Source organism: Astyanax mexicanus, chromosome 15 (assembly GCF_023375975.1).
Source record: "Astyanax mexicanus isolate ESR-SI-001 chromosome 15, AstMex3_surface, whole genome shotgun sequence".
Taxonomy (NCBI): domain Eukaryota; kingdom Metazoa; phylum Chordata; class Actinopteri; order Characiformes; family Acestrorhamphidae; genus Astyanax; species Astyanax mexicanus.
The window spans coordinates 23,617,196-23,640,517 of NC_064422.1; the positions used below are offsets into that span (position 1 = coordinate 23,617,196).

Sequence of the window (23,322 nt, forward strand, 5' to 3'; positions counted from 1 at the left end):
TAAAATTTGGTAGGGAGTCATGGCAGACTGTCATGGAGTGATATAGAATCGTGGTTGGTCATCTTCAGTGGACCTTCTCACTTATGTCTTGGTGGAGATCAACAAATCTGTACATGGGGGCACTGTGATCATTCCCAAGGTGAACAGTTTTTCGCTTGTCACATGTCCAGAAGATCTGGTATGCGAGGTAGAGTTTTGTTCGATTTTGTTACAAGCACTTTTACAGCCCAAAGTTACGTAAAAAAATATCCTGCAACTAGTGGCACTAACTTTTCTGAACAGACACTTCAGTATGCTTTTTCTAACAAGACAATGCTCATCCACATACTGCTGTCGTCTCAAGAGCTTTCCATGGCCACTCACATTCGGTAGAATAGTTAAGTTGCATGGGATTGCCATTAGGAACCTCTACAACTCCTCTTGTAGTGTCTGGCATGTGATGTTACACATGCTTTACACACTACTCTTGTAGCTTATTGTTCAGGTAATCTTTATCTTCCTTCTGACTAGCATTGCATACTTCCGTTTCGGTGCCACTATTTTTGCAACTATTTCCTTGATGATAAGTGTATAAACTGATCAGAGGATGCATCTTTTGCCTCTTTAGTTTCCCACCACTTTTCCCACAATTGTGACCAAGAATAAAACTATTATTTTATACAAACATTTTCAGTTTAGGCTTTCAGTTTATATCTTACAGCTCTCCAGGAAGTAAAACTCATGCACTTAGATCGCTGGAACAAATTTGGGATAAAAAAAAAACAGATTTTCTATATTTTTATTTGCTGTCAGATTGTTATTTGTATTATGTGCTAAATAAAGCTGAGCTTTCACATCTTTGCAAACTGTGTCCAGCCCTGTGGTGTAAACTGGAATCCAGGAGGTCAGTTAGTTTGGATGTAAATCTGACTGGCATTTCCTGTAGGCTGGCACTGAGAGGGAGAAAAATTCCTAAGTCAGGCACCTTTCCCTTCCTGTCGAAATTTCACACTCAGACATGTTTCCTGCCTCAGAGACGCCGCTGCACCAAAAAACTGCGACTTCAATCAGAGACCTCATTGTCCAGGAACACCTCATGAATTTTAGGTAGCTGTCAGAGCTAGATTCCATTTCAGCCTGGTTCAGTCTGAGCTTGGACTGTTCCATGTCTGCATATGGCAAGGCTGAAGCAATGGAATTGTGTTTATTGGAGGTCAGCGGTGTTCGTGTGTGGTCTGGCGAGTTGTTTAATGCATTCAAACAGCTGCACCTGAGCAGCAGTGTGGACAAGGCGTGGTAGAAGAGGTGGATAAGGTTAAATGAGTTATTTCCTATTAAGAAGAAACTATTAAGAACAAGCAAGACAGTAAACGGACGAAAGTGGACGTGTTCTGTTTTACTCAGTCAAACTCACACAAGGATTTTGGTTGGGTAACGGCTCCCTCTGCTGATAAACAATACAATTCATACAGTGCCACACTGAACATATCTGAATTATTTAAATTCAACAATGTAATTTGTTGTAACAGGAACAAAATATAAGATCAAAAGATTGCTGGTTATGAACAGAATTGAACAAAAAGAAGGATTAAGGCTTTTGCCTTGTCTTTATCTTTGCCTTGCGAAGAGTCCTCAGGGTCTTCTAGTCCTCACAAAGAGAATATAGAAGCTTTATTTGTTCAGCGTACTCAAAACCTGGGCTGCAAAGAAAAGACAAAAAGAAAATGGCTTTAAATACATTATACCATAATATATAATGTTAATATACCATGCATTTAAAGTAAAACTATTCAGCAGAGATTAACAGCATATAGTTTTCTCCACATCTGCTTTCACAACTTTTGCATCACCATAGTCACTGCATTATGCATATAAACATCTAAACAATTACTTAATATTTGCTCATGGGCTGTGAGTATCCTGACCAATCATACATATTTCTAAATAATGCCAAATAATAATGTATTTTCTCCACAGTGTGAAACTGAAACAATTACCGTCCGGGAGTCTCAAGTATGAGAGGGATGTTGTCCAGGCGAGGCTCATTCACAATGTCTCGGAAAGCTGAGATCCCAATATTCCCACACCCTATGTCCTCATGGCGGTCCAAGTGACAGCCCAATATACCTGTAAAAAAACAGAGGACTGTGAATCTGCTACTTTACCAATATTGTAGAGTATGAAGCAATTACAGCTACAATTGTCAAAGGAATAATATTTCAATATGAATTGCATAATATATAATTAACCACAGAAAACATGGAAAGGATACCTTTTGAGTCATTGAGATGAAATGCTCTCAGGTAATGCAACCCAACCTCCTGATCAAACTGATCAAGCATAGATTTCACTCCTCCAGCCTTTGAAATGTCATAACCTGCAGCGACAAACAGACATGTATTTTTATTTTTTACTAAATTTCAAATTACAGTTTACAAACTAAAAATTTGCACTCCAAATAAATGTTGCATATGCACACTTTTTTCTGATTATTTTGCAGTGGTTATAATCATTTAGGTATCTATTTGTAAATATCTCACATCTCACATGTGGATGATCTACAGATTACTGTAGATTTAGGACCAGCAATAGATTGTATATACATAGACATACTCACATGCATGTAAACATATTCTTTTTCATTACATATCATTCTATTATTGTATTTTTTTCTTACTGTTATGTGTATATAAGTCTTATATCACTCACTTCAAGTCCCCAAATTATGAACAATATGATGCTATACTATATTATTCTCATGTATTTACAGCCAAACATTTTTATCTAACCTGAAATTACATCAGTTACAGAAAGACATAACTTTGCTCCAGTTCTCACCTGCGGCAAATGCATGACATGTGTCCAGACACACTCCAACACGTGTCTTGTCTCGAACGCGATCAATTATTCTCTTCAGCTCATTAAACTGTCCGCCTACAGTACTCCCCTGTCCACTCATATTTTCAAGCACTATTTGGAAATTGAGACATGTAGAGGCACAATTATACAGAGAAAGGGAGAGAGAGAAAACAAAGAATAAATGTTCAATAGAAAATTCAAATAACTAGAAAGGTAACATATCACTTTTTATTTGAAGCACCAAAAACACAACATGGTAAATATTTTTTAAATCTTCTCTTATCTAGCAACAGTAGACACGTGTTCATAACATGGATATCAAATGTGTTTATGGCTGAATGAGAACATCACCAGTGATGACAGCAGATGTTTGATTGTGAGCGTGGTTTATAGCTTGGGCAATCCTCTCGATGCACTTCTCTGTGCTGGAGTCAATGGAGGCCCCAGGGTGGAAATTAAACTGAGTGAGGCCCAAAGCACTGCAGCGACTTAGTTCATCGACCAGCATGGCCTGGCTCTTAGTAAACACATCTGAATCACAGCAAAAAAAGTGCAGAACAACAGAAGCTCCTATATTTAGATAATTATTTAAACCGATATCTGTCTTAGCATGGACTGAAAGTAAAGTTTATTACATCAGGTACTTTACTTCGGCCTTTACAGCTGAGGTTGTAGTTTTTCGAATGTTGACATAATTTGAATCTGGTAGTTTTTTACAACTTTAATCATGGACCAGTTAAAAAGCTCATAAATGACCTGGAACGAAATGTACAAAATCTCTAAAATTTCCTTTATTTTCTTTTCCAAAAAGGTTGCTGATTTGAAATTTGAGTTTTGTGTGAAGGCAACAAGAGGTTTGTTTCTAATGGAGCTAACGAGTTCAGTATGTTTATATAGAGCCAATTTGGTTAGCACTGTTTAAACTCCCTAATTAAGTCATCAACCATATCAAGTAAAAATATTCCCAGTCAGACAAATGTATATGGTTTCGCACACTGTTAGAAAAAGACATAAGGGATAGCAGAGCTATAAACCAGTAGTCTGGACAAACTGTAGATTTAAACATAAACAAATTAAATATAAAAATGCACAAAGTCAGCAGGCATTTAAGATGAAATAAAGCTAAACATCAGTACTATAAACCAGGTGTCTGGACAAACTGTTGATTTAAACATCAAATTAAATATAAAATGCAGCAGGCGTTTAAGATGAAATAAAACTGAACCAGCTTTACCTTCACCTGTGGCCATCAACGTTTAAATGTGGTGGACAAACCTTGCTTGGGTGAGCCGCAGTTCATCAGGTAAGATCCATGAGGAAGGATATGTGTCGGGTCAAATCCATGCTGAGCACAAGCCTTCTGGAATTTTACTGCAGCAGATTGATCGAGGGCCGGCCTTTGCCAGGTGCGCTGGGAGCCCAGAAATAAGGCAAAGCTGCGTCCCCCCAGCTCCACACTGTCTTCCACTGCTTTCCATATGCCTCCTTTAGAAAGTAGGGAATTATTAAACATCCTACATTCTTACATTTCTCTGAGTAAAATCAGCATCATATGCTGTATTTTACTTACCTGATATAGAGACATGAGCACCAATGTATTTCTTTCCTCCTTTAGTCCGGCTCTTCTTTCCGCTCACCACTTTACCTGCACTGCGTTCAGATGATTTTCCTGCTCCACTTGTATCTGCAACCTCTTCATCTTGAGCAGAATTTTCTTCTGCTTTTCTCTTCCTTTCTCCTCTCTTTCGTGGACCCATACTTATACCAAAGTTCAGTTTGCTGAGGGACACCAGACAGCAATAGCATCATTCAGACAACTTAGACCTTTTAGCATTGCTACTTGTCCAATAGACAAAAAAATGATTAAAATCTACCAAACAAATACATTTAAATTTTTCAAGGGTATAGTTGTATCACCTATTGTTTATTCTGGGGAGTCATAGTTGTTAAGACTCCTATACACAAATTCATAATTCATGTGATAACACTATTTCTGGCGATACGACAATTTTTTTTTTCTATTTCAAGAATATCCATTTTTAATACATTCAATAGAAACCAAAAATCTATAAACGTTTGTCTGCTTCATAAATGGAAACTGACCAAACCCTGATTTTGTATAAATAAATAATAGTATAGTGTAAATGGTGTATAAAAAATAAAGTGTAACAACAAAAGTGTACCACAAACCTAAAGTGTGCCATATGTTGTTGTGGCATAGATAATTATTGAAAACAAACAATTAAAAGTAATTACTGTAAATTGCAACATTAATACAAAATAGACTGCTTTTAAGGATATTGCAATATCACTATATGGAGTTTTTTTTATCTTGTCAGAATTTTTAGCAATATTATTGTGTATGATGTGATATGGCACATCACTACTAGACATATTACCAAAATAAAATAGCTTTAATATAATTTTGACTAGTTATGTGTTATCACTGATTTACATGGAATTTTACTTTCTTTTATCTATTACACTTCTACAAGTGTATACAGCTCTGAAAAAAAAGTAAAAGACCACTTAAAATTATGAGTTTCTTTGATTTTACCTAATTGAAACCTCTGGAATATAATCAAGAGAAAGATGGATGACCACAAGCCATCAAACCAAGCTGAACTGCTTGAATTTTTGCATCAGGAGTGGCATTGAGTTTCCAAAAGCAGTGTGGAGGACTGGTGGAGGAGAACATGACAAGATGACAAATGTTGATTTAACTCAAACATATACCTATAAACAGTAAAATCAGAGAAACTGACTCAGAAACTGAAGTGGTCTCTTATTTTTTTTTCCAGAGCTGGATTTTATAAACTAAATTATAGTTTATTTAACACTATCTTATTATACATGTCTGTAAGCTCCAATTATAGATATGTATATTAACTTCTTAACTAGTAAAAAATTGCATATTCCCAGATATCACGAGTCAAACCCCACGAGTTAAAACTGCACATGTTTAAAATACACATTACATTACATACAATTCTACATACAAAACTACTAACCATACCAGGCTAGTCTAACCCTCACACTTCTGCCTAGTAACTGAGAGGGTGAAGAGTGATTTGCATGCTAATGTGATGACAGAGCGCCGCTGTGTGGCTCTTAATCAGTACACCTTTATCTAGATAAAACACCCCCCTGATAGTAATGTAGTTACACAGGTCCTTAACTAGCTCAGAGCCTTCAGCTAAGGAAAAACTTCACCAAAAAAACCTACCTTTTACGTTATTTTAGTAACTTGAACGTGACTTTTCCTCTTAACCGGGACACGGGTTCACCTGAATATCGCCCTCATGCTTACATAGCTAGTTACAGGGCAGTCCAGGTCCAGACACTAAAAGTCCATCCCAGGATTTGGATCAGTTGAATAGGCTGCTCTGCTACAGCTCAGCGCAGCCCAGGCGGCTGGAACAAAAACGTGGGGTGGGTTTTTACTTTCTATACCACTTTTACAGCTACTTTTTTCTAGCGCAGTTTGTGTTAGTTATTAGCTAGCTTACCGAGTTAAGCACATAAAAGCTGTTTTATGACGGTGGCTGGCTGGCTGCTTTTTGAAACATGACGTCATTGTTTGGGTAGCCTTTACTGAAGAGGGGGGTGTATGTAAATGACTGTCTATAATAAAAGACTTTCTCATTCTGATGTTCTGAGTTCTTAACTATTAAACATTAAAACTTTTAATGTAACTGCACATATGTTCGGTTCTCGACCAGCGAGGGTCTGTGGACTTTTAGCTTTAATAGTGAAGGTCAAAAATTTCCCTTGGCTGCCCCCCCTTTCCGTCAAAAGCTGTTCACACACACAGTTCACACCGAGCAGGAAAATGGCCGACCGTCAACCAACTGACTTTTCAGCGCTTTAAAGACGAATTTGCATTCTTTTTCCTTTCGTTTACATTGTCGTAATACAGTACATCGTTACAGATCAGCACTGCAGAGAGAGTACTTTCGTCAGCGGCTGCACGGTTGGGAACTCGATGGAGTAAATGTATTTCAAGTCGCCTCGAATGCCTCAAATTTTAGACTTTCGCACTGAAGCACTTTAAGCTAGCAGTAGCAGCTGCACAGCGAGCTGAATTTCATGTAGGGTTCATTCCTGAGGTAAGTGGCTCTGTTCCATCGACTGAAAAGAAAAAAATACTTTAACAAATTAACGTTTAACGAGGTCTAGTCGCTGGACAGACTAAAACAATGCGCTTTCGACGTTTTCGACGACTGGGAAATGTAGCTAGCTAGCTTAGCATCATTAGCTTAGCACACTTAGCTAGCGTTAGCCTGTGCAAGCTGCTGGGTTTTCCAGCCTGTCAGCGCAAATCTTCTTGCAGCTCTTAGCTAAGCTAGCTGTCTAATATCAACATTAGTTGGCTTACCGAGCAGGTTTTAAATATCAGCATTAACACAGAGAGACCGCCGCTGGTTTGGGAGATAAGGCGGTGAAAATGTTTGGGCGAGGCGCGTCTGTTTGACAGGGGATTGTAACGCTAGTAACGCTAGCTAGATTAGCATAGCCAGCTGCTGAACGCGAGTTGTACCATCTAGCTTGGCTAACATTAGATAGCGTTAGCTAGCTCATCAAGCTAGCTTCTGCACACCGTCTGCTTGTCTGTGACTGTCTTTCGTTATTTTGCTCCCCGCTATAGCTAAATTCAACGAAGATTCCTCGTTTAACAACCACCATGACCATTAACGTTACCTATTAACATCGTACACGTTAACTGCTAACGTTACAGCCAGTTCGGATTCTCTTGCTATAGGATCAGTTGAACTGAAGTCTTGAGTCTTTGGAGGGTTTAATAACGCTAGCTAATTCAGTTCGTGCTAATTACAGTTAATCTAGCTAACGCTTCCTAACCTAGCTACTTGGCTAAACGCTGACTAACTAAGATGGTGATGTTTCGATACGGTTATGTAGTTAGAGAGTTGATTGTACGCACTTGCTCCAAATGCCAAGCTCAGAAGGAAATGGGCGGGTGAATGGAGGAGAGGCAGTAGTGTCAAAATATACGAGCCGATTCACACGATAAAGCGAACTTAACGCTAACCTACCGTTACTAACGCCGCCCGAGTGAGGACTACAGTTTAAATGATGCGCTCAGGGAATCCGGTGTTTTTGTGTGTCCCCCCTCAAATGATCGGGGTCTGTAGGTGCCCCCAATGCCTTACTTGACATTACGGTTTAAAGCCGCGACTCATTGGTTTGTAGTGTGGGTATAAATTAAAAACTAACTTAAGTTAAATAATCATCTTTAAAGACGTTACCAAGTAAAATAAAGGTCCTCCACTAAATCATAATGAGATACTAAGTTAAAATTATAAGAATACCCCCAAATCTTTCATGTCAAAATTATGACCTAGTATCTCATAATTGTCGTACTTCTTACAGTTTTGTCTTGCATTTCATCATAATGTCTTATAATGGTGACTTAGTATCTCATAATTGTCTTACGTCTTAAAATGTAGTACTTCTCATAATTTTGTCTTACGGTTTATCATTGACTTTGTATCTCATAATTATGACTTGGGATTTCATAATTCTGACTTAGTATCTCCTAACGTCATCTCAATTATGTCTTATGTTTCATAATTGTTGTGTGTCTCAATTGTCACCATCATTGTCTTACGTTTCATCATTGTCTTACGCTTCATCATGTCTTGTCAGTTAATTATGATTTAGTATCTCAATGTCTTTTCCTCTCATTGGCTTGTTTCATTATGTCTTATTTTCTCTTAATTATGACACAGTATTTCATAATGTCTTATCTCATAATTATGTCTTGCAAAAAAATAATTCCTTTAGGTTGCAGCTTGAGTAAAAATAAACCGTATTTAAACGTAGTTACTTCAGTATCAAAAAAGGTATGTGACTTTGAAATGTAGTAGAATTAAAGTAAAAAGTCAGGGGGAAAATGCACAGTAAGGAATTACATTTACTTTGTTACTGTCCACCACTGCAGCTGGCATCACTTCTCACGCTGATTGCTTTTGGATAAATGGTGTAGCTGAGAGGCAGGGAGATCACAGTCAGAAAAGGACAACTCACTCTTGTGATTCCATATATCAGTGTGTTGTTCAGTTTCTCCTCTTTAAAAAAAAACGTACATGGGGGAAATCTGTAATTGCAATGTCTTTTTATTTTATTAGAAAGGAGCACCGGGAAAGGGAACAGCAGTTCATGGAAGACAAGAAAAGGAAGAAGGAAGATAAAAGAAAAAGGGAAACCTCACAGAAGGTTATTGTCTTATCACATGTACCGCTACTATGATACACTAAACCTTTATAACTTAAACACATCTTTTAATGATGCTATCATTAACCTGTTGAACTTTTCTTTTTTGTGCATTTTTTTGTAGGTGGTCGAGCAAAAAAACAAAGGTAATTCACAATATTACACTAATATGTAAATCAGGTGTGTTGAATCTTGTAGCTGGAATGAAGTTTTGTGTTTGGATGCCAGTGTGTTGGTCACTTTGTTATATTACTTTAATCATCAAATGTTTGATACGTTTTTCTTCCCTAATTGGTATTTTTTTCCCCTGCATTGACAGTGCCAGAACTGACCAAGCCCCCATCTGCCCAGTCTCTTGCCACACCTAACTCGGTCTCCCCTAGCCCTGGCCCTGTTCCTTCTACAACCTCCTCCATTGCCACCCCGGCTGCTGGCACCCCCCCTCAGGGTGGGAACAATGCTAAGCGGCCGGCGGTGGCCAACGGACAGCCCTCCCCCAGCACCCAGGCCCCCCAGCGCTACATGCCCCGAGAAGTGCCCCCTCGATTCCGTTGCCAGCAGGACCACAAAGTGCTACTGAAAAGGGGCCAGCCTCCACTGTCCTCCATGCTGCTGGGGGGAAGCAACAATGGGGGAGACAGCCCCAGTGCAGCAGTGACTGCTGCTTCAGGTGACACACATTTATACATTGGTACAACATGCATCAATAATTTACTTGAGTGTGAAAATGTCAGGTTTTGTCTGTTTCGTCTTGATCAGTTCTGAAGATTTTTCTTTTGTATCCTTTCTCCAGATTCCAGCCTGGGTTCTGCAGGTCCAGCTGCTCCCTCTCTGTCCCACACGTCATCCTCCTCATCAATCGCTGCTTCTTCTACTACTACTTCTTCAAATTATGCAAATTCCATGTGGGGGGCAAGCTCTGGCAGCCAGCCCCTCTCTCAGGGCAGGGAGAAAGTGATAGTGGATGGGTCGGACCTGGAGGAATGGCCCAGCATTGCTGCTGGAGACGGGGCCAGAACAGGAGATGCGACAGTTACTGGAGGAGCAGATGGCAGCGTAGTACCGAACTGCAGTGCCTCATGGGGTGAACGGCACCTCCAGCAGCAGCCAAAGGCTGTGGGAGGAGGGAATGACGGAGGGAAAAGTGTCAGTTCTGGTAGCCCCTCCCCACCTTCATCCTCCTGTTCAACCAATGAATGTATGCAGCCTAGTAGTGTTGTTTGGGGGTCCCAGGGAGTCATAGGAGGAAATGCAGTAGCAGCAGGGTCATTACCCCCCATATCCAAAGCCTCCCCTCTCCCAGGGACTGATTGCTCTGTTGGCGTCAGCTGCGGAATTCCAGGTGCCAACTTTAACCCTAATGCCAACCCCTCTGCCTGGCCAGCTCTGGTACAGGATGGGGCTGGGGCAGCTGCAACAGAGGGTGGCCCCACTCCTCTCCAAAGCTCAAAGTCATTGTCTGCCAACAACTCCATTTCTGTGAATCAAGCCTCTCATCAGCACCAACTTCACCAAATGCAATACAGAGACGTAGAGCCATCCTGTAGAGACTGGGGTGGTGCGGCACTGGAGCCAGGAGCTGGACCAAAAAACACAGGCATGAAGGAAGGAGGTGATCTGGACTGTGGAAGTTCAGGTGGTGGGGATCTCTCTGCCTCGTCTTCCTCCTCCGCCTCTTCATGTGCTTGGAGAGCTCAGCCTTTTCCTGCAAATTCCAAAACGGGTGCCTCTAGGACTGATGCTTGGGAGAGTGGAGCAACAGGAAGCTCTGTCTCTGCTGAAGGGGGAAACTCATGGGGGTTCAGAGGACAAGATGATAGACAGGGTGGAAGTACATGGGGCACCGGAAATGGTGGTCAGATATCTGGGGTATCTCAGGGAGAATGGGGTGGGGGAGTTGGGGATTGGGGTAATTCAAGCGGTGTTGGCAATCCAAGTGGTGGAAATGGAGGTGGCTCAAGTAGTAACAGCAGCAGCAGTGGTGGCAGCGTAAGCAACCCTTCAGTTTCTTCCTCTACACCTTCGACTATGATAAGAGCTTGGGACAATCAGAAAGGAACTGGAGGAGATGGAGGGACAGGAGACACCAGTGAATGGGGAGGTCAAGGCAGCAGAGGCGGAGGAGGTACCTTATCCTCAAGTGGTGCAGAAAACTCGAGAAGTGGCAATCAGCACCATGGCCACCACCGCTCTCAACAGCCTTGCAACGCTGAAGTGGCCTTACAGAGTCTGCTTAGTCGGACGGACCTAGACCCTAGAGTGCTGTCAAACACGGGATGGGGACAGACACAGATTCGACAGAATGTGGCATGGGACTTGGAGGCAGATAGAGGAGCAGCAAGTGGAGCCAAATCTTCTGCACCAAGCCATCCACTGTATTCTGGCTCTACTGGAACATCAACCACTGCCCCATCATCTTCATCACTGATTCCTGGTGCACCCCAGAACTCAAATTCCAATTCCATCGTCGGACCCCCATCGGTCTCACCTCGTGAAGGCTGGGATAGCAGCAGTAGCAGCAGTGGTTCCTCTTTGCCCAGTCGAGGTCCACAACCCTCTGGCAACAGTATTCAAAACCCTGGTGTTTCACAGGTTGGAAGTGGAGTGGGTAATTCATCAGGGGGGCAGAGCAAGCATTTTGGGGGCTGGGGAGAGCCAAATCCATCTGAGAGCCAAGGAAAATGTTGGGGCAGTGAGGGACAGGAGTGGAGAGAAAACACAGCAGGGAGCGGGTCAAGTGGATGGGGTGATTTTCGACAACAGGGTACTCCAGCAGGTGGAGACTGGGGAAACAGTCAGGAGGAGAAAGGGACCGGAGGTTGGAAAGAGATGCGAAGAGGAGATGGGGGAAATTGGGGACAGAGAAGCGGTAATGAATGGGGAGAACGTGAGTCAAAGACAAGCAGTGGGGGTTGGGGTGGTGGGAAGGATGGTGGAGGTACAGGTGGAGATTCAGAAGTAGGTACATGGGGCAGCTGGGATGAAGGAGCTCCAAGAAAAGCTTGGGGAGCAGGAGGTACCGAGACAGGAGGTGTTGGGACAGGAGGGGGGAACATGGGAAACAAATCTCACTCAAGCTGGGGTGGCAGCGTACACCCTTCACAGATGCCAAACAGCCAGACGGCCTCTCTGAAAGGTCAGGCACAACAGCAGCAACAATCACAGCCCCAGCAGTCGCAGTCGCTGGATACAGGGGCCATGCAAGGGGGCTGGGGAAGACAAGGTGGTTCTTCAGCCCAGAGCCAAAGTTCAGGATGGACCTCAGGGCCCATACCTCAAATATCCAGTGGAACTGGAAGCAGTTCAGACCCTAGTGGTTGGGAGGAGCCTTCGCCACAGTCTATAAGCAGGAAAAAGGAAATAGATGATGGAACATCTGCCTGGGGTGATCCCAATAAGTATGCCTATGTCAATTATTGGGACAAAAACAATGACCCATCTGACCAACCGTTGCAGGCTCAGCCCCAGGGGCCTCCTCCACCTCAATCAGTAAGGAAGCCTGCAGCTCCTGCAAGCAGAGATGTGAACCTCACGCACTCCTCCAACAAGGGCCCTGCAATGGGTAAGAACACTTGCCATTTATAAAACCAACAATAAAATGATTGTAATTTGTCTGCTCTTTTAGGTATTGTAAAGTCTGGTAAAATTTGAACACAGAGACCTCACATATTGTATAACAGCTTTTCTTGCATCAAATATCTGGATACTACAAGGACCGGGGGTCGAACTGTAAGCAATTTATATAATGACTAATTTCTGATTTACAATGCTCTCCAGTAGCTCCGTCTGGATGGGGAGGGAATGGCTCTCCCTCCAGTCCGTGTGTGGACAACGGCACTGCAGCTTGGGGCAAGCCCACAGAAATACCTAGTGGTTGGGGTGACCCAGAAGACACTGGGAATGCCTCGGGCTGGGGTAACCCATCTCCCAACCCAGTAAAATCTGGTGAGTTATGGGCAATTCTTAATTAAGATATTCTAAACTTGCAGTCATTCCTAAAAATGCTTTAGAATCAGTATATATTCATGTAAAAAGCTTATGTTACCTTTATGCTTCAAAACCCCAGGTGTCTCTGCCATTGAGCTTGTCAATGTATTTGTGTTCTGCAGTTTCAAAGTCTATGCAAGAAGGTTGGGGTGAGCGAGAGGGATCTGTTAGTGCTTCACGCCACTCCAGCTGGGAAGAGGAGGAAGAAGGGGGCGTAATGTGGAACAGTGCTGGATCTCAAGGCAGCAGCTCTTCCTATAACTCTGGGGGCTGGGGAAACAAGAAGGGAAACAAGGTAACAAGCCAACATTGGTTTAATAGGAAATACTAGAACCTTGCTGGATCTAGATAGATCTAAACAGTTCTGAAAGCTGTAGTTAATGAATGTAATCTAGTTGCAGTAGTTAACGTTGAGGTAAATACTAAGATTAATGTGCGCTAATTTTCCCTCAGGGTCCAATAAAAAGTGGAGACTCTTGGATAAACCCTATTAATAGACAGTTCTCTAACATGGGGATTCTGGTAAGTGTTGCTTTAGTGCCTATTTCTATAATATAGTGTTACACAGCCATTTCTTTCGTTTGTTCGAAGAACAATACGCGTGCATTTTATTATTTTTTTAAATCCATCTTTCAGGGAGAGGATCCCAGTGGCCGTCCACTGGATCTGGCCCCTGGCCCTCCTCAAGATAAAAAGATGGATGGAGACAAACGAGGAGTGGGTTTGAGTGACTACAATGGAGATATGCGCAAAGGAGGTCGTGGAGGGCCAGGAGGCGTAGTCTTCCGTTCGTCTAGTTCCAAAGAGGTGGGGCCTGGTGAGCCTGGGCCTTACTATGACAAGGTAATTACAACCGGTCAACTGGTTGCTTCTCTGAAGTCTCTGACTTTTTATCATTTTTTGCTTGGTTAACTGAGCACCCTCTGTATCCCTGTGTTTTCCTTTTCAAATATTCTTAACTTCCCTTTATTCTCCCCCTTTCTCACACCTGTTTCCCTTTATTGAACCCTTTACTTTGGCCCTGTCTGCTTCGCCCTCTGTGATCAGCAGACCTTGCCTTTCACCAATCAGGATGGGTGCCTTGGGGAGGAGGGGCCTTGTTCTCCATATTCTCCACCCACAGTCTTCAAGCCCTCTCCCCTCTACAACCACCCCAATCCCCCTAGACAAGTAAGGCTGTGGCAATGTATCTCTCTTAGCCCATCTCAGTCTCACTGTATCACCTTTGGCCAGTTATCTTTTAAATGTTGTCTGAAAAATTATACACATTCATTGTCCAAACCCAAGTGTCACCCCAAATACCCATTTATCTCTGTTATTTCTCTTGGTAAGCTTTTCACCCCTACTGTAGTTTTACACTCATGGACTTGTTCAAGCACATGTTCATACTTTCCTTTCTCACTTGTTTCTCCACAGATGGGTAGTCATATGTTTGGAAGTAGTGGTGGGATGGCGCAACCCAGGCACCAGCAAGGAGTGCCACCCATTAACCCGACTGTACGAGCGCAAGTGCCTCATCAGTTCCTGTCACCTCAGGTAGAGAGCCTTTCAAGTATTAAATCAATGGTTTGGTTCAAAGTGTGTTCTTGGTCAACTTAGTTTTTTGGGGGGCAATGTAGCAAACGAGTGATGAAAGCTTATGTGTTTCACAGCACTGATGAAATTGTGAAGTAGGAGGAAAAAAGTTTTAATTAAGTTTAAAATAAATAATGTGTTTAAGTCAGTTATTTTACGTTTGTACTGTAAACTGGTTGGGAAAATGATGCATAGATAATCTGTTAATTATTATGCTGCCCTTTAGGTGCCAGGCTCTGTTCTGAAGCAAATGCCTCCTCCAAGCTGTGGCGTTGGAGGAGTCAGTGGAGGGGTTTTTCCACCTCAGCTTTCCCCACAGAACATCGCCATGCTCAGCAGCATTTATTCCCCTCAAATTCAGTTCCAGCTGGTGAGTGTCAGATTTGCTGCTGGCTGTTCTCTTCTGCAGAATTATTCATTAGTCTGGGTTGTTGTATTAGTCTTGGCTTGGTAGGTATTTCTTCTTTTCATTGAATAGACCTTTGGATTAAGCAAAATAATTTCTTGTCCCTGAGGTCTGCTTAGTTTGGTAATTTATCTGCCTGGAAATTAACCGATTAGTTTAATTTGGAGTGTGTTGAGCAAAATCACAAACAGTTTTGGACTAAGTTGCTCTGTCACAGTAATTATATTTTTGACATATTGTACAATATAAGGGCGTGACCTCAATAAATAAATAGTTAACAGGTTAATTTGAATAATCTGATATGTCAACTAGAGCTTAGATCGGGCCCAAAAAATCTAGCCCGATCCAGCTCATGCACGTTCTGCCCGAGTCCGACCCGCCCCGTATACTGTCATTATGAGTCCGAGTTAAACCCGACATTTTTTTAGTAAGTAGAGCGTTAAAATATTTTGGAGCTGTTTGAATGAGCAAAATTTTGCTTAGAATGATGGTATTAACATTGCAACACTAAAGAAGCATAGACCTGTTATTTAAGACAAAATGTTAATTAAGAACAGCTACAAACAGCGAACAAGTAGAGGAGCAGATGTGTGCGTGAGCCCCAGAGCTGCGTGATTATAACATTTCTAACTTGTGCAACTTTTATTTAAAACAGATGGATTTGTTACTTACCTATATTGTGATTATTACACCATAGCTTTATATAAAATAAATATAGCACTAAAAACAAACAGCCACTATGAGCAAAAGTGGTGGTAAACATGCCCAAGTTCACGCCGGGCCTCGGGTTGGGTCGGGTTCAGGTAGAAAATCTAAGCTCTACGTTGTTAAAAAGAGTGGTATTTGTTTTGATTTATTTAAACAACACAAATCAAAATAGTTATTGCAATGAGGCTTATTGCAACAACTACTTTGATTTGTATTGTTTTTGTTCCCTGAATAGGATTTCTATATGATCTTCTAATTATGTGATACTCTGGCTACTTCATAGGCCTGTCAGCTGCTCCTCCAGCAGCAGCCTCAACAGCAGCAGCCTCAACAGCCGCAGCTTTTGCAGAACCAGCGCAAGTTCCCTCCAAATGTGCGTCAGCAAGCAGACCCACAACAGGTATGGTTTATAAACCCTGCAGCCACAGTGCACTACAGTGAAACAGTAGCATGCTCTCTCTTTCCAACTCTCTTTCACACAGTTGATCTGGGCCATTCATGACTGCCACCAGTGATTTAAAGTCTTTAGCTAAACCCTTACGTTTAAGCTTGTTAGGCTCTCCACAGAGCTCTTTTGTGTGATGTGCTTGGTCTTATGATGTAATTTCTTATTCTAGTGAGAGTAGCTTATCCAGTGTGAGTGCTTTGGCACTTGAAAATGTTCTGGACAGAGTTTTTAAATTTTAAAGGTTCATGAATTCTAATGGGTTGCAATACACTCCTTGTAATCTGTATTATTGTTTCACAGCTTGCCAGAATCATGGCTGTTCTCCAGCAGCAGAGACAGCAACAGCAGCAGGTGGGTAGTACAGGTGGGAGCTCTAAGCTGTCCCCCTCTCACCTTGGCAGTGGTGGTCCAAAAATGCCCATGCCTGACTCCCTTACTCACCCTGCCATGGGAGGCTCAGTAGCTGACCTGCATCAGAAATCATCAGCTGCATATTCAGGTGAGCTCAGTCTGGTTTTGTGGTTGCTAAATAGGATTAGAGCAGTATGAACATTTCGTATTGTATTATGTACACTCTTGCTTATGCTTTAGAATGAATTTGTAGAATAATATTTAAACTACATATTGCATTACTTATTTGTAGCTGAAATGTTCTGTTGGATAAATGTGTGATGTATTTTGGCATCATGCAGTTCAAATTAATGTAGATGATTATTGTAATGAAACACTGGCATGACTAAAACCTATATTGATTTAAGAAATATTTACACAAAAAAAATCCAAAATGATAGATTTAGTAAATACTAGGCAAAATGAGTAAATCATGTTAACTCTTAACAACGCCAATGTATTAGATTTGACTGAAATCTCTCTGAAAACCCTGTAAATAAATTAACATCTAGGAATAATGTGGTCTGTAATATTCTAGAAATGACGTGTGTGCAATATATGCATATAAGACTGGATATTGGACTTTTATGGTGTAACGATATGTAAACTTGTCAACAATACTTACTGATCTGAAGGATTTGTTAGCAATTGTACAATTATACAATTTCGCTAAGGGGATATTTTTGGAATGAATGTATAAGGAAAATCTGTTTGAGTGTTAAGATGTTATCTTGTGAGTGAGCTTTAACATTTGCCAGCCTGCTCATGGCAAGGTGATGTAAATGAGCAAAGTTCGAGCAGGGCCTCGTAATGAGTGCCAGATGAATGGGACAATACATTTTTGTTAGTTATGTGGACATTAGGGCATAGATCGTGCCCAAAAAATCTAGCCTGACCCGACCCTGGGTAAGAAATAGGCCTTCCTTACCTGAACACACCAAGGAAAGTGGTGGGAGTTCACGGCCATGGCTGGCCTTTGGTCTGGGTCAACTGTTGGGCAGCGGCTCGGGATCAGCAGACAATTTAAACTCACTCAGGTGCTTGTGCAGTCTCTTGTCCTCTCAAGACTTGACTACTGCAACTCTCTACTGGCTGGTCTTCCGCTGCGAGCCACCAAAACCCTGCAACTAGTTCAGAATCAGTGGCAGCACGACTCATCTTCAATCTTCCGAAGTTCAGTCATGTGACTCCTTTTCTGCGTTCCTTCCTCCACTGGCTTCCTGTTGCCGCCCGCATCAAATTCAAAACCATGACGCTGGCCTACAAATCCAAAAACAGACCAGCTCCTTCCTAATTAATGGCAATGGTCAAAGCCAGATCTGTACCAAAAACTCTTAGAGATTCCAGTACGGCTCGGTTCGAGTCACCATCCCTCAAGACCAACAGAAAACAAACCAAGTTGGTGGAATGAACTTCCACTGGGTGTCAGAACAGCAGAGTCCCTTGTGGTCTTCAAACGTTGACTGACTACTCCTCTTTTCAAAGAGTTCTTAAACTAGTCTTTAAAAAAAAGGGGGGGGGGGGGGGGGTTCTAAACATCATCAAGCTTTTTTGTGTGTTTTTATCCTAATCTACATACTAGCTATAGATATTTTGAATTAAACAACAAAGCACTGTTGTAAGTCGCTCTGGATAAAGGGCGTCTGCTAAATACCTTAAATGTAAATGTAAACTCTAGTGGCCATTCAACGTTTCTCATTCCACCATGCACATGTATCTGGAATGTGCCATAGAATGCATTACCATGCACAGTGGACAGCACAGTGGGTGGTAATGATCATGATTAGCAGCGTCTGGATTGAATTGTCTTTGCAAACAGACAAGCAAATCTGGCAGAAATCCACATCACATCCACATTCATTTTGACAATCGTGCTCTGCAGGTCAGTGGTATTTAGCTTCTCTGGGTCATGGCAAAACTCATGGGAGACAAAGTCCTGTCTCTTGACTCATCATGTCAGTGGCATGTCTGTGTATTTGCAAGGCAAAACAGACACTGGCCAGTGCAGACCAAGAATTCCCATATTGCTGTATGCTTACATTAACCTTTGCTGTCTGTCTCAACCAAATGTCAGTTCTTTGTTGCTAATTAGCCTGTTCTGTTGTTCCGAAACCATCAGGGTTTGGTTCTGGCCTTGAGTTGGGTTCAATGGTTGGTGCTTCTTCTGGTTTAAAAGAAGGAGGTGGACAGCAATCCCGGTTTAAATGGATGATGGAAGGTCACTCACCAGCTCCCTCCTCTCCAGACAGCGCAATTCACAAAAATGGTGAGTGTAGACTGTAGATTATCATTATTTTGCCTTAGCTGTGAGTGCGTTTTTTTTTTTAATTCTACAGTTAATGATCTGTTATGTTATTTTTTAGGCCCCATTGCTGCTCCTGTGAAGAGAGGTAGCTCGCCATACTCCCAGTATGAGATGCTGGGGGTGGATAGTTTGGGTGTGCCTTCAGACAGCTGGCAGAGAACCCCTGGGAACAAAATGGGAAACAAAACGGGCACATCCACATGGCCTCCAGGTACATTAGATTTAACAGTGGCTAAAACGTTTTTGTTACACAATATTCGTTTTTACTCCTGATAATGATGTTATTGTTTGTTTCTTAAACATTACAGAGTGATTTGTCATTGGGTTTATTGGTTTGTTATAGAATTCCAGCCAGGGGTGCCTTGGAAAGGAATTCCGAGTGTTGATCCAGAATCAGACCCCTACATGACCCCTGGAGGTATACTGAGCTCATCGACCGTGTCGAGCATCAATGATACTGAGCACCCGTTGCTTCGAGATAACACAGGTACATATTCCCACAACAGAAACATTTCAGTCCTGTTGAGACAAAAAAAAAACAAAGTTGTATTTGATTTCTTGAATTGTGTGTTCGCATTCAGAATCAACCCCCTCCCTAAACACCTTGCTGCCTTCACCTGGTGCCTGGCCCTACAGTGCCTCAGACAGCCCCCTCAACAATGCACACAATCCAGGTAATGCTGAAGCTGTTTTTGTCACCGTGTGTACTACTGTTACTAGTTCTCACCGTCTCAGCTGGCATACACTCTGGCTTGTCCCAAACTTTCCCCCTTTTATCCCTGGCATAAATCGCTGGAAGGCTGTACGATTTATTTCCTGTTCTGTGCCCACAGCTAAGTACACAGAGTACAAGCCAAGCTGGCCCCCTGAGCCTATTGGACACAACAAGCCTTGGAAGACCAATCGCAGCACTTCCCAGCTGCCACGCCCACCTCCTGGACTAACCCATCAGAAGCAGCCCTCTGTGTCCCCGTGGGCGGGAGGAGCACCACGCTTGGGCAGGGGCTGGGGTGGCTCTGGAGGCAGCCAAGAAAGCAGATACGGGCCTGGTAATGTCATGACCTCAGGTGTGAAATATTCAACAACTGTGTATCTGACTTGTGCATTTTACAAATAGGTAAATGTATTTTAATTATTTTTGTTACAAGGATGTGCTTACTCACTCTCTTTCTTTCTGTCTGTGTCTGGCTGTCTGTCTATTTAATTAGGCTCAACATGGAGTGATGGTGGAGCTTCAAGGGGAAGCTGTTGGCTGGTGCTAAGTAATCTTACTCCCCAGGTATGCTGGTAAAAAAGTGAAAAGAAAGATGTGACTATTGCTTTGTTCATAGAAATGCAAATTTATTCAATTTCTGCAAGATTTTATAAGATTTTTGTAAATCTTATTTTAAAAAATAGCAGCAATCATCAGGTACTTTTTATAAAAGAAGTGGGGTAATTTTTCCACTATTCTAATATGTTGAGTGATGGAAAAATGTTGATATTTCTGGCCTGATTTACTTGTCATTGTATTGTATTTTATTGCATTGTAAAAAAAAATATGTATATTTTTTGGATAATTGTTTTCTCACATCTCCTATATAGATTGATGGTTCCACACTGCGCACTATCTGTATGCAGCATGGTCCACTGTTGACCTTTCACCTTGGTCTAACCCAGGGCAGTGCTCTGATTCGCTACAGTACTCGCCAAGAAGCAGCCAAAGCTCAGAGTGCCCTGCACATGTACGTTAATGTTCATTGTTGTCTATGTTTATTCTTCATGACTGCAAATTGTATGCAGTAAAGTCACTTTGTAAATCTACTGAATTTACCTGATATTTAAAAAAAACATATTTAAAAATGTCTGTCATCAAAAAATCTAAATCAAAAATAGCTTCTTTATAATCAGCATTAATTTCAAAGGGGTATAATGAGTGAATTGTTTGTTTGTTTAAATAAATCTTTTTTGCTTTGTTAAAAAAAAAAACTGAATTTGAACCCTTTCCACCCAGGTGCGTTCTGGGCAACACCACAATCCTGGCTGAGTTTGTGAGCGAGGAGGAGGTCGCTCGCTATTTTGCACATTCCCAGGCAGGTGGAGCTGGGAGCACAACTGGAGCCAGTGCGGGCGGCGCCGTTACCGGGCCAACAGGAGCGGCGGTGTCGTCTGGCCCCGGAGCAGTGGGTGCTGGAAGTGCCGGGAGTATACCTGGTGGAGAGAGGGAGCGGCCTGGTGGAGGAAGCACTATTGCAGGAGGTAGCAACAACGGGGCCGTTGGTGGACCTGCAGGGTCTGGCTGGCAGAGTTTGGACGGTACGGGCAACTCCCCTGATCCAGTCTCAGCCCAAGGCTCCGGTCTGGGCATCTTCGCCCAGTGGAGCAACGGTGCAGGCGGAGGTGTAATGGGCAGCGGCACGGCAGGCGTGGAGCCGTCCAGGCAGGGGCTTTGGGGGGGCATGGCAGCAGGGTACCCCAGCAGCAGCCTGTGGGGGTCTCCTGCTTTGGAAGACCGGCACCAAATGAGCAGCCCTGCAGCACTGTTGCCTGGAGACCTGCTGGGTGGCGGGTCCGACTCTATCTGACTGACGCAAACACACACACACACACACACACACACAGCACAGCACACACAGGACAAAAACATGAGTATATTGAAAAAGCACCCACTTATATATCTACAGTTAATTAAATACAAGCATATAGTCACTGTCAAATGAACAATTTGCATACGTAACCTCAGTGGATAGTCCCAGAGTACATTTGATATACAGTAATTAGTAAACACATTTGCCAAAAGAATTATATTAGATGCACTCAGATACATGGTACAGATCCATACATACACTCAAATATATTCAAATGCTGACTTACACAAATGTCATTATTACAAATACCAAAATGCATTATGACATTATGAGTTTCAGACAACACTGGTTGCAGATGTACACACACTGTTAAACACATCAGTTTCACACAGGAGCCGTGCTCCAGACCCTGCTCTCCATAATCCGATATCCATTATAAAGTCCATACTCAGGAGCATGGAGATTCAGAGTATGAAGCTCGGCCATTGTTTTTTGTTTGTTTGTTTGTTTGTTTGTTTTTTGTTTGTTTTTCATAAGTATTTGCAGTGCAAAACTGCTGACTGATATACAGACGCACATGCCTACACATCCCTCGTACACCTTTTATCCTTAAATGAAGACTTTTACAGCAAGACTTGAACAAAAAAAAAAAAAAAATAAACAGTTGGACCTTAAACACATGGAAAAATAAAAACTGGATGAAAATGACAAATATGTATGCATCATTACAATGTTCTATGTGATGTTGAACACTCGGCATAGAGGATTCTTCATATTGTTACAGCTCCCATTTACTGGCAAAGTCAAACACACTTCACTTGGCCTCGCTGTTCTGATGTCTGACTGTATTTTGTCTTTATTTGTTTTAAATGTGGAACAGTGGAATCCAGAGATGTCTCTCTTCCTTAATATGCTGACCTCGTTTTTTCTCCTTTTTTTTTCTTTTCATTTCCTCTTCAGTCAAGTTCGTCATGACTATGACTATGATCACTTGGATGTTAATTAGCTGTACAAGGCACCCTTTTGGCCTACGTGTGCATGAGAGAAGCCCTTAAATGGAGGAGGTGACACGAAGCATTAGTGTGGCATCAGTGAATGTGTGTCCTTGAGAGATTTACAAAGCGTGCTGTGCGTTTGCTAATATCTATGCTGGTTAGGGAGGCGAATAAATGTATGTGTGACAGCTTATTTCAGGTCTTTTGGCGTCTGTGTGCTGGATAAGTGTATGCAGAAACGTGTGAGTGTAGATGGAAAGTTCGAGAACATTGGCACTAATGAATATTTCTTAAGTTGTGGTTTTAGCAGCCTTTTTTTTTGTTTTATATATTGTCTGAATTGCAATAATATTAAAGAGAAAAAGCTTTTTGTTTTGTTTTTGTTTTGTCTTGTCTTTTTTTTTTTCTTTTTTTTTTTTAGAAGAAGAAAAAGAAGAAACAACCAACTGAAGGCATTCATACTGAGACATGCCAAACTTATTGTACCAAGCTGAGCTGGATGGATGTTTTAGGAACACTTAAAAGTTACCAATTGTTTATTTTTTGTTGTTGTGTACCATTTTAAATTAAGGCAGGCTTTATCACTCCTGTTCAGGTTGTTTGTTTTCTGATTTTACAAAGAAAAAGGAAAATTAATTTAACAAAAGAACAAGACGATTAATAAAGGTTGAATTAAAGTTTCTTTGTCATGTGTGCCAACTTTTATTTGTCCTTTTATCATGTTTGTTATTTGTAGCACAATAATGTAATACCCATCCTTAAGCATTTTTGGCCTACACTGAGCAGAGCTCTAATTTTGATGCTCTTTTTTCAGAGATCAGTCGAGTCCTTGTAATTTCTTTCTTTTTTTCAAAGCAAACAATCAACAT

General features: G+C 41.9%; 2 protein-coding genes across 14 annotated transcripts; one reads left to right on the forward strand and one right to left on the reverse strand.

Moving 5' to 3' along the window:
* Positions 1-1,355: 1,355 nt before the first annotated feature.
* Positions 1,356-8,021, reverse strand: si:ch211-141o9.10 (probable endonuclease 4). 6 transcript variants are annotated; one of them, XM_007251259.4, is made up of 8 exons: positions 7,893-8,021; positions 4,409-4,617; positions 4,114-4,323; positions 3,190-3,369; positions 2,818-2,949; positions 2,252-2,356; positions 1,977-2,106; positions 1,356-1,679 (listed from the first exon to the last, which is right to left on the reverse strand). In XM_007251259.4, the coding sequence occupies exons 2-8, from the start codon at positions 4,593-4,595 to the stop codon at positions 1,622-1,624; spliced, it is 1,002 nt and encodes a 333-aa protein (XP_007251321.1). In that variant the 5' UTR covers positions 4,596-4,617; positions 7,893-8,021; the 3' UTR covers positions 1,356-1,621. The 6 variants fall into 6 exon arrangements, with proteins under 6 accessions (XP_007251321.1, XP_007251320.1, XP_022524943.1 ...); XM_007251258.4 differs by having other exon boundaries at positions 7,781-7,904; XM_022669222.2 differs by lacking the exon at positions 7,893-8,021 and adding an exon at positions 7,540-7,637.
* On the forward strand, positions 6,181-23,134 carry tnrc6ba (trinucleotide repeat containing adaptor 6Ba). 8 transcript variants are annotated; one of them, XM_049464481.1, is made up of 22 exons: positions 6,181-6,270; positions 8,988-9,075; positions 9,197-9,218; positions 9,392-9,742; positions 9,866-12,634; positions 12,850-13,017; positions 13,182-13,354; positions 13,513-13,581; positions 13,696-13,902; positions 14,107-14,229; positions 14,476-14,595; positions 14,861-15,004; positions 16,032-16,148; positions 16,497-16,695; positions 18,706-18,852; positions 18,950-19,102; positions 19,235-19,378; positions 19,473-19,565; positions 19,725-19,958; positions 20,100-20,170; positions 20,476-20,615; positions 20,885-23,134. In XM_049464481.1, exons 2-22 carry the CDS (start codon positions 9,019-9,021, stop codon positions 21,453-21,455), a joined length of 6,072 nt encoding a protein of 2,023 aa, XP_049320438.1. In that variant the 5' UTR covers positions 6,181-6,270; positions 8,988-9,018; the 3' UTR covers positions 21,456-23,134. The 8 variants fall into 8 exon arrangements, with proteins under 8 accessions (XP_049320438.1, XP_049320437.1, XP_049320432.1 ...); XM_049464480.1 differs by lacking the exon at positions 6,181-6,270 and adding an exon at positions 6,667-6,947; XM_049464475.1 differs by lacking the exon at positions 6,181-6,270 and adding an exon at positions 7,970-8,050.
* The last annotated feature ends 188 nt before the right edge of the window (positions 23,135-23,322 follow it).

Excerpts from the sequence above, each read along its gene's own strand:
- si:ch211-141o9.10 (XM_007251259.4), bottom strand. The coding sequence starts at position 4,595 with ATGGGTCCACGAAAGAGAGGAGAAAGGAAGAGAAAAGCAGAAGAAAAT. Across the intron at positions 2,950-3,189 it reads AACATCTGCTGTCATCACTG|TGCTTGAAAATATGAGTGGA; the intron begins GTGATGTTCTCA and ends ATTTCCAAATAG. Across the intron at positions 2,357-2,817 it reads ATGTCATGCATTTGCCGCAG|GTTATGACATTTCAAAGGCT; the intron begins GTGAGAACTGGA and ends TTGTCGCTGCAG.
- tnrc6ba (XM_049464475.1), top strand. The coding sequence starts at position 8,001 with ATGCCTTACTTGACATTACGGTTTAAAGCCGCGACTCATTGGTTTGTA. Across the intron at positions 14,230-14,475 it reads ACCCCAATCCCCCTAGACAA|ATGGGTAGTCATATGTTTGG; the intron begins GTAAGGCTGTGG and ends GTTTCTCCACAG. Across the intron at positions 19,379-19,472 it reads GTTGCTTCGAGATAACACAG|AATCAACCCCCTCCCTAAAC; the intron begins GTACATATTCCC and ends GTTCGCATTCAG.